We start from the raw sequence: 15,620 nt of genomic DNA, 5'->3' as shown, positions 1-15,620 counted from the left end.
CAATCTATTTGTGTCTTTGGGTCTAGCATGAGTCACTTATAAACGATATAAGGTTGGATCATGCCTTTACTCCATTCCACCAATCTGTGTCTTTTGATTGTGGAATTTAATCCATTAATATTCAGTTTGTTACCGTAAAGGCAGTACTTAAGCCATTTTGTCCTTTGGTTTATATATATCATATCTCTTTTTTTGCCTCTTATTTCCTTTATTCTGACCTCCTTGTGTGATGTATTTGATTGATTCGTTTCTCATTTCTGTTTCTGTATATTTAAAAATTTTTTGCTGTGGTGATCCAGGGGTTTGTATTATACAACCTCTGTATATAAGCTACTAATTCAAACAGATACAATGTAGTTTCAACAGCATACCCACTCTCTGCTCCTCTGTGTCCCCTCTTTATGTTATTTTTGTTCCATAATACTTTTGTATGTTTTCTGCACCCATTATCAGGAATTATGCCTTTTTCTTGTTCAAATATATTCTAATAAGAATTAAAAAGTAGAATTGTATATTGGTTAGGACTATTGGGTTTTGCATTTACCCTTTTAGTTATCTTTACTGAAGATCTTCGTTTCTTCACATTACTCCAAGCTACTCTTTCCTGTTTTTTTCTTTCAACCTACAGAATTCCCTTTAGTAATTCTTGACGACTCAGTTTGTGTTTATCTGTGAATATTTTAAATGTTCTCTCATTTTTGGAGGACTCCCTGGGAGTCATCTCCCATGCCACCAGGGAGGCTTTTACACCTGGATGTCCTGTCCCATATAGGGGGAGGGTAATGATTTCACTTGCAGAGTTGGGCTCGGAGGCCACATCTGAGAAACAACAGAGGTCCTCCAGAAGTAACCCTTAGGCGTAACTATAAGTAGGCTTAGCTTCTCCACTACTGCACTCCGCCATTTTTGCCACATGCTATTTTTTTGCTTTCCAAGGAGATTCTGAAAGCACCCAGCTCTTATTTGTTTGCTTGCTTATTATTGTACAGATCCTGGCCTTGACTTAATTTCTAAAAAGTCTTAATAATTTTTCCTTCAAAAAAAGTGTCCATGTAGTTATTTCCTGTGTATTTTTCCAACAAGAGATACCAGGATTTAGGCTCATTTGCAACTCCGTAATTAATAATACTGATTTTAAAAGTTACCTAAGTAAATCTTACACTTATATCGACAACTGCTCTTACAGCAATTGCCTAACTATAGTTTGAAGCAATGCAACCTCCTCATGCCTGATTTCTTGGTGGGGAGTCCCAGGGATTGTGACACGTCATTTGGCATGTTCAGTTTCAGGCTGTCATCAGTGTCCTTCATCTTTCTTATTTTCACCGATTTTGAAATTATACTTCATATTTCTGTTTTTTAGCTAGCCATCAATCCATATTCTCAGTTGAAAATAAAATTTCCCCAACATGTTAATATGAAATCTTTCCGACCTGTAGAAGAATTGGAAGAACTGTACAGTGAATACCCTTGTACCTACCGCCTAGGTTCTGCAGTTGGCACTTCACTGTATTTGCTTTACTATCTGTCCATCTGGCTGTCCCTCTGTCCATCCATCAGTCCATCTAATTTTTTGATACATTGAAAACTAAGTTGCAAAAATTCTGCAACACTTATAGCATGCTTTACACCTGTAATAGAGTTTAGTATTTGCTTTCCATTTTATTAGATAAAATTTACCTATAGTGAAATTCACAAATTTTAAGTGATTGTGAGTTTTGGCACATGCATATACCTCTGTACCCCCAGTTCCTCAAGATGTAGAGCCTTACTTGCCCTAGAGTTCCCAGGTGCCCTTTCCCCGTCTGTTCCCTCTTCCAGTCCTATCTTTCCTACCTTCAGAGGCAACCACTATTTTGAATTATTTAATCATAGATTAGTTTGCCTATTCTATGTCTTTATACAGTGTGTACTTTTTTATGTCTGACTTTTTTCACTCACCATAATGTTTCTGAGATTCATCCATGTTGTTTCAGTAACTTTTTATTACCGAACAGTGTTCCATTGCTTGAATCTACCACAGCGTGCCTCTCCTGTTGACAGACAGATTCCTGGGCTGTTTCTAGATTTTTGGCTGTTTTGAACATTCTTACACGAGTCTTTTTTGTGTGCATGTACATTCGTTTATCTTGGGTAGTTTCATTAGCCTTAGTATTGGAACTACTGGGTCGTAGGGTGGTGTATGTTTAGTTTTATAAGAAACTGCCAGACCTTTTTTCAAAGTGGTCATACAACTTTATATTCCCACCAGCAATGTATGAGACTTCTGATTGTTTTATATTCCTGAAATTGGCTTTGTCAAACTTTTTAATTTTATCCATTCCAAGAGTGTATATGGTGTATCATTTTTAAGTGATTATCTTTGAGGTTAACAAGCCTATGACCCTGAGATCACACACGTACACACATAAATCCAAAGTGTTTAGTGCTTTTTAGAATCCAAGGATAACCAGGTGTTTATAAACAAAGCATTTGAACACAAGGACAGCAAGATTTGTGAGAACCTGTCGTACATTAAGTAATTAAAGTTTTGAGATTTTGAACTTTTTTCCCAAGCGAGTTGTCATTCTCCAAGGACTTGCTGAGAAATCCCAGCTTTGAGCTGTGGCAAGAGCTTCCTGGGCCAAGGACAGTGGTTTTTACATGGCAAAAGCCTCCGGTTTCCCTGGGAACACACAATATTAAAAATTCCAGTTTTGTACAGTCATAATTGTAATAAAAAGATTCTATACTTTAGGCTTTCACAAAAGGAGAAAGAAACAAACCCCTCACACTGGAGAGATTGACAGACACTAGGGCATTGGTTTCTGATCTTTTCTTTGCTTTAGCATGCATATGACAAAACTTTCCCCTGACCAAACCTTCCCTGAAATTTGTAGGAAAATTATATTTCCCAACAGATATTCTGTGCTAAGCCAGGGGAAACTGTCATCTGATCCTGGTTTAACGCGCCTGGGCCTGGGGCTTCCCTCCAGGAGCCACACTCTGGAGAGCGTGGGGTAAAGAGGAGACGGTCTCGGGGCTGGAACGGGCCAGGTTGGAAACTGGACTCTGCCGAGTACTAGCTGAGGGCCTTAAGCAAGTTATCTAACCTCTCTGAACCTCACTTTCCTTGTCTGTCAAAAGGAATGATGATATTTCCTCTTTTTCAAGAGTGTTGTAGTGATTGGAAATTACAGGTGTAGAGCTGCCAGTGTGTGGGAGACATGTAAGAGAGGACCGTTGTCACCGAGCAGAGCTTTGCCTTAAGATCTCCCACCTTGAGAAGGCCCTTTTTCTCACTGCCCAAATAGTCCTTAAACCCACAAGCCTCCGGTGGCTTCCGGCCCCAGAGGGCACACCACCACCACTCCTTCCCTGCTTCTTTTCTCAGACCAACTAGACATTACATTGAAAATAACTTTAGAGGAATAACCCATACTGAGTTTGAAATGGCTGGTGGGTTTAGACTTCCAGAGAAGAAGATTCTAATTCTAACATAACTGTTTCATCCAAGTGAATCTTTAGTTGTAAAATGGGGTATCTGGAAGAGGCACGTAGATCATCTGATTCGGGAAGCTTCAACAAACCCTAGTACTGCTCTGGTGTGACTGGCAGCATGCCCTTAGGCACTGCTCCTGGCGAAGAGGCTCAACAAATGACCCATGAAATAAGTCCTCAGTGAGCAAGATGGTTGGGGAGCTGCTTCCAGGCCCTCCTGCTCTCAGTAAGAGAGAGCACCTCAGAGCAGTTTAGCCAGCATGGGGGGAGGGCTGCACGGGGGGAGGTGGGGGGCGAGGGGCGAGGTAGTGAGTTCAGCTCAGAAAGCACCAAATGCAACGTAGTATGTGGAGAAAGACAGGCTAGACCTACCTCAGCAGATGTCTTTCTTGTCTTCCCCCTCCTCTGTCTGCTCAATGCCTGGGTTACATTTCTATCTCAGACACAGGGTCAAGCTATGTATGTATCTCCTGGACTTTGCATTTCATCTGGCTCCACTCTAGAGAGAACACAAATCCCTCGCTCAAGTGGCAGGAGCTCCACAGCTTCATTAGCTGGTCCAGGGGAACAGACGAGAGAGAAGGATTTTTTGTGTCCGGGGAGTCTGAAGGAGAGGTATATTGGGATTCAGAGAGAAAAGCTAAGTCTTTAAAGATCACTTGCTTCTGAGTTAAAGCTGATAGAAACAAAATTACAAGGCATAGGTTTTATTCATCTGGTATAGTAACGAAAACTCATATGGTAGCTTTGTAGCAAATGATCTTTATCACTGAAGGAAAAACATAAAACATTTGTTCACAGAAGAAATAAAAAGAACTCAGAATTACTGGATGAATTAGTCACAGCCCTTAGTCACATTATGCCCAAGATTTCACACAGGTTGGTCATAAAATTGTTTCTGTAATTACATAGAGTGGATTAAGCAGAATAATTCATAGAAAAATCCCTATTTAACACTTAAGCTTTACATAATTATTTTTCAGTGGTTAGAGCAAGTTGGAACATTTTGCCTGGGTCTGATACATGTGGAATTTCTGTTAACGTTGATATTGCTAAGCCATTCTAATCTTCCTTCACAGAAAATCCTCCATACTCAACTGTCTTATTATTTCGAATTAATTCATCCCATCCACTGAGCGGCTACGGATGTTTAGTGAACTGAGCAACTGGCAGTGGGTGGATTTAGCAGTGAAGTGTCGTGATTCTAAGTGATAGAACAAAATGTACCCATACGAGTATGTTGATCAGTTATAAACACAAGAAGGACAGAACTCCCAAAGAAAGCATATTTATTATTTTTTAGTGTTTATGAAGTCATTTTGTCATTTAACAGACATTTGTTAAGCATTAGCACAAAATCACCAGCACACAAAAAATAGACAATGAGGAAGAACTAGGTGTTAAACTGCATCTAAAGTTAAGTTCTCATTGTGAAGAAACTTTGTAAATATCCTCTATAATTAAGGGGCATTGGAAGAGCTCTTTAGAAAGGTTTTTAAAAATCCTAGGCTTAAATTCATATTACTTGTATATTACAGAAAAAACTTATATGTCTGAAACATAAACAGATTATATAGTACCCTTTTTAAAAATTTAAATTTTGTTATAGCTTTTGTGTTTCTGCATTTCTGCAGACTGTCAAAATGAGAATAGCTGACTGGAGCTTTAGATGTCCTGCTTAGAAAGCTCATCCCTTGGTACCTTCCTGCTCTAGGGCTCAGCCTTCTGTAAGTGTCTGAAAGTAAGAGAGCATTTGTAGTATTGGTGTACATCTTTCATCTCTTCATAGTATCTGTGGAACTTCTTGCCTTCTTGAAGTCTTCAGAACTTTTTAACTGAATTGTTTGGTTAGAAATATAGCTAATACCGTATTAAAAACCTCTTTCTCTTGTTTCACCAAACTTTTGAACAACTTTAGATTCACAAGATTCATCGTGATTCAGGAGACAGTTCTCAGACAGGTGAGAATTCTTCAATTTAACTCTTATACCCATGGGAGACATTTGTGGATTCAAGACAGTAAATTGCTCTGAAGAAATCTAGATTGACACTCAACACCCCCGAACTTGGATTGCTAAAATCTGAGTGCTGGTCTAGATGGAGAGCCAGAAGAAAAGCAGAGTCCCTTAAAAATTCCTTAGCTTGTCATTCGCGGCAAATTTCCCTGTTGGATGCCTTCCCCGCCTTAGTTTTCATTTCCTGGCTAGAGACCACGTGTAACAGATACATCCAAAGCAGACAGTGGTCCAAAAGTCAGGGGAGACATACTGGGTTCAGCCACATTTGGTTTTCCCTTTCCACGGTAACCAGTGGCTGTACGGGCAGAAAAAAAACGTGGTGTTCCTGCCCCACCCCCCCACCCGCGCTCCCACACCCCTTCCCTGGGGTGAGGCTCTGAATGGCCAACTCCTGTTTTCTCAGCTGAAGGTCAGAGGACTGGACCTGCGGACTTCTATGTGAAGAAGGGTCTGGAAATCTCTGATCCTCAGAGGGTTATTTCAGTCTGTTTTCCAAGATTTAAAATTCTTGTTCCTGCAAAAATTCCAGCCAGCACACACTCTGCCCTGTTGGTGGCTTTCCCAGCCCCTATGTCATAAAATCGGACTCTGGGCTACTTGTTTAGTGCCTCTTTTACCTGAAGAACATCTAACTGATTCAGAAGATTACATTTAATCTTTCTGAGCTTCAGTTTCTTCATTTGTATAATGAATTAACAATGCCAACCTTGTGGAGAATTAAAGGAGAAAATGTATATACTATCTAACAGTCCTTGGCATTTAACTGTTAGATACTCTACTTTCCCTTTTATTAAAACTTTCTAGGTGAGAACGGCCTGGGGTAATACCATGATACGTCTCTCTGTCTCCGTCTCTCTGTCTCTGTCTCTCTGTCTTTCTGTCTCTCTCTCTCTCTGTCTCTCTCTCTCTGTCTCTCTCTCTCTCTCTCTCTCTCTCTCTCTCTCTCTCTCTCTCTCTCTCACACACACACACACACACACACACACCCCCAAACACACACAGTCTGTCTGTCTCTGAGGTACTTTAGTTATTATAGCCTTTACAGTGAGGACATTCTCTTAACTGTCTAACTTCTGAGCTGTGCCAAAAATGTTTATAGCCATTTTCATATTCTCTGCAGTGTGCAGCATTGCCCTGCACACAATAGACACCCAATAATATACAGAATATTGATAAATTGAAACTATTCCATGTTGGAAAGTATAGATTCCACCATCTATAAGCTCTTTGACCTTGGACTGCTTATTCTCTACAAGCTTAAATTTCTTCATCAGTAAAATGGGCATCACATTATGTTGCTTCCAGAATTGTTAAGTATTAAATGAGAATTGCTATATTCAAAGTTCATAGCACACTGTCTGGTACATAGTAGGTGCTCAGTAAGTGGTAGCTAATTTCTTATTAGTGACACTATATCTCTTTATTTTATTGACGTCAGCTATTAAATCTCCTTTAGCTTTCTTTTCTTTAAGTTTTGTTTATTCCACAAACACCTGTTGAAATAGCTGTTAAATGGCTTTCCTTTAGCCTTTATTGAAGAACAACTTTTTCTAAACTTTTACTCATTTCTGTTACTATAGATTCTCTTCATTTTAGTTGGATAAAATTAGGAAGAATAAGCATCAGCCATCTCATCTCTAATTAGAATCCAACCAGCTAGTTTAGGCCACAGCCTTAAAACTCACCTTCCTACTTTAGGATTTAAAAACTACATTTTCAGAAATTCTTGTGTTCTTTAATATTGAATTTAATCTTAAATCTTTAACCAGTTACATTTACTTTATTTGATAAACAAATAAATGTTAAGAATTTATATGCTTATTAAGTCCTTAAATAAGCTAAAAACAAATCTTTTGCAAGTGATCACTGTTAGTTTCTCTGGATTTGAAAAATGCATAAGATCCTAGCAGTGTCATTTAAAGTACCACTGTCCATAGCTGTCTCTAGAGGAAATATTGAAATTCATATTCAAGGCCAAGAAAATCATGGAGGCAGACTCTGGAAGACTGAAATTAGGCGAAGGGTAGTAAATGTTTTGTTAAACTAGAGTAAGACAAGGACCTTTGACTATGGTTTTCAGATTAACTTTATAAAGTTCTCCTTTCATTTCATGCTGCATAAATATAGTCCTGAATTAGTCATTGATTTAACCACTTCTTTATTTTACTGAACCAGATTTTTTACTGTCAGACTTTTGGACAGGAGACTAAAATATATGGTTAGCACGGTGATACGGAAAAGTGTCTAAGACACTTGACGTGAAAGCTGAGAGCATATAGGACAGTATAATAACATAATCTCATATGCATCTTAAGAGGTACATTCAGACGAGCAGATGCAACGTACTGTAATGACCAGCGTGTAAATGCTCGCTATGTGAGGAAACTCTTCTAAGTGCTATAGACATGTACATGGATCAACTCGTTTACTTTTCACAACAGCCTATGACGTAGTTGCTGTAGTTATCCCCATTTTACAGATGTGGATACTGAGACACGGAGAAGTTTGGTAAGATTCCCAAGGTTACACAGCTGCTAGGTGGCGTGGTAAGGATTTGAACTTTGGCAGTTTGCCTCTAGAGCTCGTTCTCTTGAGCACTAGGTTTTCTATATATACCTTTTTTGATGTCGCTAGAAGAAGCAGCGTTGCTTTTTTGGAATAAAATCATTTATTGGTGTCTAAGAAATGCGTCCTTCCTGCTAGAACCATCCTGTCTTGCTCCTTCCTTAGCACATTACGGTATTAGGGTGACAATTTCTCTCTTTGTTCACGGGTTGCTCCTACAAGAAGCAAATGCCCTGATAATGCTTCTGTCCTCACATTTTCCCCCCTTGGTCCTCTCTGATGAGATGTGTTTTTGCTTAGATCTTGCATTAATATGACACCCATTTGAGTGTGAAATTCAAAGTCTACAAAGACTTATGTAGAATTTTTTTAAAGTGCTTTTTTGCCTCCTCAGGACATAGGGACAAGGGTGAGTGCTGTTGTTAGAAATTATTTGACATATAAACAGTTTAAACTTCCTTTCCTTTCTTGTGATTGGCAAAATGCATCATCTGATGAAATCACATCTTTGAGAGAACCTAGAAGACCACCTTGGAATCTGACTTTCAGTGGTCCCAATTCATTTCTCAAATTAAATTCAAAATCTGTTTTTTTTTCATTGCTATTTTATCTCCTCACATATTCACAAAAGAGCCTCCCCCACCCAACCAGATGTTTGTCCTTCAGTTCAAAAACTGAACTTCAGTTCAAAAAAAAACAAAAGACAAAAACTACTCTGATTAGAAAAGTTTTTTCAATTTTCTAATTACTTCAAAAACCAATGAAATTGTATTGATTTGTAGCATAACTGCATGTTGACAGTATTGCTAAAATTTCCCCTAAGTTTGAGAGTTTACTTTTGAAATAATATTTTAGTCATACAACTAAATAACCATTGATAATAAGCCCCGTTATTATGAGGCAGTGTGGTGCCACAAAACAAAGGGGTCGTTTTATAACCAATACAGCTGGCACTTCTGTGTGTCTTGATGATTTGAAGAGAAAGTGGTTTACTGCTTCTTAAAATTATTATACAGTGCTTAAAAAGTAAGCTTTTCTTTGGACAGTGAGGGGAAAAAAAAGTCTGAATTTAACCATGAAAACTAATCACCCTCTCTTTCTAATCTGAAATTCTTTAGAGTCGCATTCATTCAGGTACAAGAACAAGAGGAAAGAGTCCATTGACGTGAAGTCAATATCATCTCGAAGTAGTGATGGTAAGAACTTTTCTGTCTTCTTTGACCTTTATAAAGGGTAGGAAATGACAGAGGAGTATGTTCAAAAATTCGTCAGCATATAACCCCAAAGAGTAGGGTTTCAACACAAACTTATTTATTTTTCAGTGTACTGAAAAATTTTTTGTCTTTAAATGCTATAATGCTTTTTCTTTGTTTTCTCTTTAAAATAACTTCCTGCTGTTCCTAAAGTGTTGTGGACCATATAACCACTGAAGCAGCTCAGAATTTAAGTAAATAGCCCAAAATCACCTTTGTGTGATAGAGGCAGTCAGTCCTGTCTTCCCACCTCCCAACACAAACTTGGCTTACAGTGCATCTGCCCTGACTTTCCCTTTAAAAAACATCACAGATAAACTCCGTGAGGCAAAGCTTGGCAAAAAATTTCTGTCCTGTGAGGCAGAATTTAGAAAAACATTTTTTGAGTTCTGTTAAACAGGTCTAAGTAACCTGTTGGATTTGTGAGGAGATGGACATAGCAAGGATGACTCTAAAAGTGCATTCCTAGGTACCTGGGAAATTACAAATAATATTTACAGAAATAGGAAAAAGTCTCAAGGTAAGGCTAGGTTAGAGGTTGAAGAGAAGTTGATGAATTTTATTTTTTATGGAGATATAGGCCTAGGAAGCTAAAATCCAAGACTGGTACTTAGGGCTAAAGATGTAGACTTAGGAGTCCTCAGAATGACAGTTGAAGCTGTGAGAGCAAAGTAACATCCTAAAGTGTGTGTGTGTGCGCGTGTGCATGTGTTTGTGTGTGTGTGCGCGCGTGCATGTGCGCACATGTGTGTGTATGTGTGCACGCGCACATAGAATAAAAGGATGAAGAGTGTAAGTCCAAGCCCTGAGGGTGCATCCTCAGTGAGAGAGGCGGTGACAGGAACTGTGAAGAGCTGGGGCACGAGCCTGTGAGGTCCATGTCTCAGGAACCAAGATCAAGATGGTATCAGGAGAAAGGAGATGGTATTAAATGCTGCAGAGATCAGAGAGCTTACAGGCTGAAAATGCACTAATGGATTTTGCTTGTTCATCTAGTTTTTATTTTGCAAATGGGAGGACAGATTGTAAAGAGATTAGGAGGGGATGGTTAGTATCTTAAGGGAATAAACAAGAAAGTCTGGTGAAGGATTGTCCTTCAGGTCAAAATGGGAAACCTGAGTTATGAGGCTGAAAAGGACACTGGAGACAAGATGAATAATTTAGAGAGCAGAGTTCCACAGGGCAGGGAGAGGTTGAGGCCAAGAATGTAAAATAAAGGATATGGAAAACAGTTTGGAATTTCTTCAAAAAGTTAAACATAACATTATCATATAACCTGGCAATTCCACTCTTAAGTATACCCCCCGCCCCCAGTCAAGAGCAGGGACTCAAACTGATACTGGTACATAATGTACATAGCAGCCTTATTCACAGTAGTCAAAAGGTGGAAGCAACCCAAGTGTCCAGACACATGTATGGATAAACAAAGGGTATTATATATGCACAGTGGAATACTGTTCAGCCATAAAAAGCAATGAATTTCTGATATATTCTACAAAGCAAATGAGTTTTGAAAACATTACGAGTAAGGAAAATTAGCCATGAAAGGACAGATAAAATATTTTTTAGTTTGCTAAAGCTATTGAAATACAATATACCAGAAATGGATAGGCTTTTAACAACGGAAATTTATTAACTTACAACTTTATAGTTCTGAGGTCATGAAAAATGTCCAAATTAAGGTATCAGTAGGGTGATAACTGGGCTCTGAAGACCAGGTACTGACGAGCTTGGGCTCCTATCAGATACTAAGGCACATGGCGATAGCTGCTGGTCCTTCTCTCCCAGGCTTCGTTGCTTCCTCTTTCTACTTCAGTGCCTTCATTTCTCAGCTTCTCTGTGTGTCTTTTTTCCTCTAAAAACTACTCCAGTAAGAGGATTAAGACCCATCTTGAATGAGGTGGGTTGGCTCTCAATTGAAATAATCTTATCAGAAGTTCCCACCTACCGTGGGTCTACGCTCACAGGAATGGATGAAACCATTTCAGTAATGGAAGCTGGTGATGGTAGCACAACAGTGCTATAATGCCACTGAATTGTACACTTGAAAATGGTTAAAATGGCAAATTTTATGATAAATGTGTACATGATTTATAGATCACCACAGTAAAAAATGAGAATATGGATTAAAATATGTTGAGATAGAAAAATTTAGATAGAAAGGATAATGGATGAGGAATTAGATGGATTGGACTAGCTCAGTTTTGGGAGTAGAGTTTGAGGCTGGATCATCATCTGTCCAAAGTGTGGGAGAAGTGGAGGTTGTGGACGTAGGAGAGGTCACAATTCCAACTGCACTGGCAGCAAGAGAAGGCCGGAGGGTGGCCGAGCAGCAGGTAGGCTCTGTAATCCAGGCTGGATTAAGTCACCCTGTCTGTAGAATGGAAGTTCCATCTCTTCTGCCTGACTTACAGGGAGTAGGAGGAAGAGCTGATGAGAATGGGCTTTTAAAGTAAAACTTCTACTTTTGAGATTTGAACCACACATTAGCATTAAAGATTCAAAAATATAAAATTAAAATTACTTTTTAAATGAATGCTTCTAAGGATAAGAGCTAGAGCCACCAAAGGTTCAGGTGTTAACCAGAAGGCTCAGGAAAGGGGAGTAACTGGCCCTGATTCACGTTGAGAGTAGCCTGTCCTCACCCTCTCCCCGACCACGTACCGTGGCTACCCTTCCACATTGCACAGTTCTCCAGTTGCATGGCCAATACCTTAGCACTGAAAGTGATGAGAACTGCCCAAGGTGGGCTTTTGAGATTATGGGCAGGTGAACCCTGGGGATCATTAGGCCGTTGGATGTCCCTTTGTGGACCTGGGACTCATAAATCCCTCCTGCCACCAAAGTTTCAGACCAGACTACCCTTTCTGGTCTCAGGTAAGTCATGGCTGAGCTGTCTGCCTTTTAGGATTAAGAGACGGGTGAATTCATTGCTTTTCAGGGTATAGGGGGTATTCCCGAGAAGGGGCTCCTTTGCTGCACTTGGTCACGCTGAGCCACCAGAACCAGATAAAACCTTTTTCCCTCTCTCCAGCACCAAGCCTCCAGAACCGCCGCTACCCGTCCATGGCACGGATCCACTCCATGACCATCGAGGCACCCATCACAAAGGTGAGAGGCCGCTGCTGCTCCCACCCTCACGCGGCACACAGGGTGCGTTGCACGAGGTGGAGGGTCAGTTAAGAGGGAAACACATCTGCCAGAGGAGACAGAGGTTTAACAGACAGACACACACATGCCTCCATGCCCACATAGGTGTGAGCTGCAGTAAGTGCTGTGAAGGAAACGGCGGGGTTGTAAGCGGGATCGCTGGAGTAGGGCCGCACTTTAGGCAGGGTGGGAGGGACTCGTTAGGGAAAGTTTCTCTGTAGAGGAAGTAATGTTTAAGGTAAGAGTAGAAGCATGAAAAGATGTTAGAAGAGTGAGAAAGAGGATTTCAAGCAGCAGAAATAGCAAGTAAAAAACACACTGATATGGGAAGGGGGGATTGGAGCATTTGAAGACCCAAAAGAAAGCTGAGGTTTAGAGAGCCAAGAGGAGAAGGAAGTGACATTGGGTTGAACAGGGCTCAGTTCATTCCAGCCAGTGGGCCATAGGAAGGCATCTGTATTTTTGTTTATTTGCAACAAAACCACTGAAGACTTCGAAGTAGGGGAGTGACATACTCAGGTATATATATTAAAAAGAAAATCCAGCTGCCAGACTAGATTAGAGGTGGCAAGAATAAAAGGGAAGAAGCCAGTTAGGAGGCTTTTTCAGAAGTTTAAGCAAGAAATTGTCTAAACTAAAATTCTAGACTAGAATTGTAACAGTGGAAGTAGAGAGATATTAATAGATCAGGAAATATTTAAGGGTAGAATCAATAGGACTTGGAACTGAATTATATGGTCAGGGTAGGGAGAGGGGTGAGAGAAGGTGATGTGTCACCAAGGGCCTCCCAGGATTTTGACTTTAACAGTAAGTGGGTAGAAGTGCTTTTTACTGCAGTGTGGAAACCAGAGGATAAGTTGTGTCATGTCCCCCCACTCCACCCCCCCAAAGAAAGATATGTTGAAGTCCTACCCCCAGAACCTGTGAAGATGACGTTATCAGTGGAATAGACGTCAGCTGAAGTGAGATCATACCAGAGCAGTGTGGGCGCTCAACCCAACACGACTGGTGTCCCTGTAAGAAGGGGGGAGTGTGTCCTCTCAGGCGGAGAGTGCCGCGTGGCCCCTGAGACAGGGACTGCAGCCCGTGGTGGCTGGCAAGCACCGGAGGTGGGGCAAGTCTCTTCCCCGTTGGCCTCAGACTTCTAGCCTCCGGATTTGTGAGGCAGTAAGCTTCTGCCGCTTTACCCTGCCCAGTTTGTGGTACTCTGTCACTGCAGCCTTAGTAAATGGACTTTGTGTGCCTGCTTTGGGAAGGGGGTTAGGAGCAGGGGTTAGTGTTGGACATGACAGTGAGATACTCCAACCTAAGCCTGCGGGCCATGCGTGCAGGTGTCCGGAGCTCAAAGGAGAGCTCAGGCCTGGGGCGCAGCCTGGAGGCAGGTAGATTGTGTCTGAGTCTTGGAGATGGAAGAGCGCATCTGTGGGAGGACTGTAGAGGGAGAGGAGGACCGAAACGGATCTCTGAGGATTCCAGGAGTCGGCAGAGGACACTGAGAAAAGTGTCGCCAAGGGAAACGCGCCTGCGGGCAGAAGGGAGTGGCGGGTGACAGCTTGGCCATTTTGAACAGTGAGGTGTGCTAGCATCTACTTTCTTTTGGATTCTGAGCATACATCCTATTTTTGGGATGGAGCTCATACCACTCTCACATTTATCCTTCTCTCTTCACTTCGTCAGGTCATAAATATCATCAACGCAGCCCAAGAAAACAGCCCCGTCACGGTAGCGGAAGCCCTGGACAGAGTTTTGGAGATTCTGCGGACCACAGAACTGTACTCCCCTCAGCTGGGCACCAAAGACGAGGACCCCCACGCCAGCGACCTCGTGGGAGGGCTGATGGCCGTGAGTGCGTGGGCCTGAGGTGGGGGGGGGGCGGGGGCGGGCAGTCTGCAGGGGCGTTGGGAGCTCGCTCCCTGGGAGGCCGGTCTGGCCCTGTCTCTGAAAGTTGTGCATCGCCTTTGTGGCGTTGTCCCAGTGACGCCTGCGCTGGCCTTTCCTCGGGTTGCCTGATCCTAGCGGTAGGGAGCGGCCCTTCAGGATTCCTGCCACAGGAAGTGGCGAATGAGCAGTTGGTTGAGGGCCAAGTGCACCGTTTGGGGGCGTGCACGGCCCCTGCCCTCCTCCCCCCAACCTGGTACCTTCTGGATCGAGGGCCATGGCGGGGGCCCCTTGGACTCAGGCTCTTCACCCATATATGAAAGGGCTCATACTTAGACTGCAGTGGTAGTTTTTAAAATCTTAGCTGCACAATCCTTTCTTTAAATGAAATCAGACAGAAGTTCCAGTTATAAACAGACAAAAATGAGCAGAACTGTTCTAGCTGGGGCTGGAGGGGATGCCTCTCCCTGCCAGCAACCCAAGAAGCACTATTTGCATGCGCTTAGGGCGGGGCACATCCTGTCCCAGAGCTTGGCTGTAACCTGGTGGCTGCAATCCCCAAACACGGGCATGTGAAGAAAAAGTAGAATATTCACATCGTTCCTTTGTGCTGCTCACCAGAAGCTGAAGGTGGAAGAATTCTCTGGATGAATGTCCTGCAGTCATCCATGAGTTTCACCTTGAAGATTTCTGTGTAGCCCTGCCACCGAATGCTTTTTGGATCATTCTCAGTGTCTGAAGGACTCTGCGAGCCTGTGGTTTGTAGGGCCGCCTCCTCCTTTCCTGCCCCGGGTGACCTTGGTTGCCCTGTCCCAGTAAGTGGGGACTTCAGCTTCCAGAGGACGCCGCGGGCCTGTCGGGAGCAGCAGGACAGAGCCGCAGCCGGTTCTCCCAGCCCCCATCATTCCGTCCTCATTTCACCTCCAGATGATGCTGTGGGGACCCACTGCAGGTTCCACCTCGTTAGTGTGGTTTTGGAACAATGGAGAGAGAAAGGCAAAGAGAAGTCAGAGGATTCCCTTGTAATATCTGCCTTAGAAGCAGGATAGTTTTAGTCATTGTTACTTGTATGTTTACTTGATTTTTAAAATTAACCTCTTGGCCTAAAGATCCAAGATGTAGTTTCATTAATATTACTTTAAAATTTAGTATATAAAATTTAGTATATAAAGTGTATACACTTTCTGGGCATGACAGGCAAATAAGCAATTGCAAATGACTTAAGCAGAGATCACAGTAGTTAGGTGCTCAGCGATAGAAGATGGAGGGAAGTTAA

The 15,620-nt window shown here is 41.9% G+C and overlaps 1 protein-coding gene across 10 annotated transcripts in view; it reads left to right on the top strand.

Moving 5' to 3' along the window:
* PDE8B (phosphodiesterase 8B) overlaps positions 1–15,620 on the top strand; it is a 303,711-nt gene that overhangs the window by 250,688 nt on the left and 37,403 nt on the right. For all 10 annotated transcript variants that reach the window (XM_077139368.1, XM_077139372.1, XM_077139365.1 and 7 more), the window contains 4 exons: positions 5,399–5,441; positions 9,182–9,259; positions 12,351–12,427; positions 14,144–14,308. In XM_077139368.1, coding sequence (XP_076995483.1) covers positions 5,399–5,441; positions 9,182–9,259; positions 12,351–12,427; positions 14,144–14,308 — 363 coding nt within the window. The remainder of the gene's footprint in view (positions 1–5,398; positions 5,442–9,181; positions 9,260–12,350; positions 12,428–14,143; positions 14,309–15,620) is intronic.

Source organism: Tamandua tetradactyla, chromosome 21, assembly GCF_023851605.1.
Source record: "Tamandua tetradactyla isolate mTamTet1 chromosome 21, mTamTet1.pri, whole genome shotgun sequence".
NCBI classification, from domain to species: Eukaryota; Metazoa; Chordata; class Mammalia; order Pilosa; family Myrmecophagidae; genus Tamandua; species Tamandua tetradactyla.
Note: the sequence above shows the minus strand (reverse complement) of the source record. Positions and strands in the feature narration are given on the sequence as shown.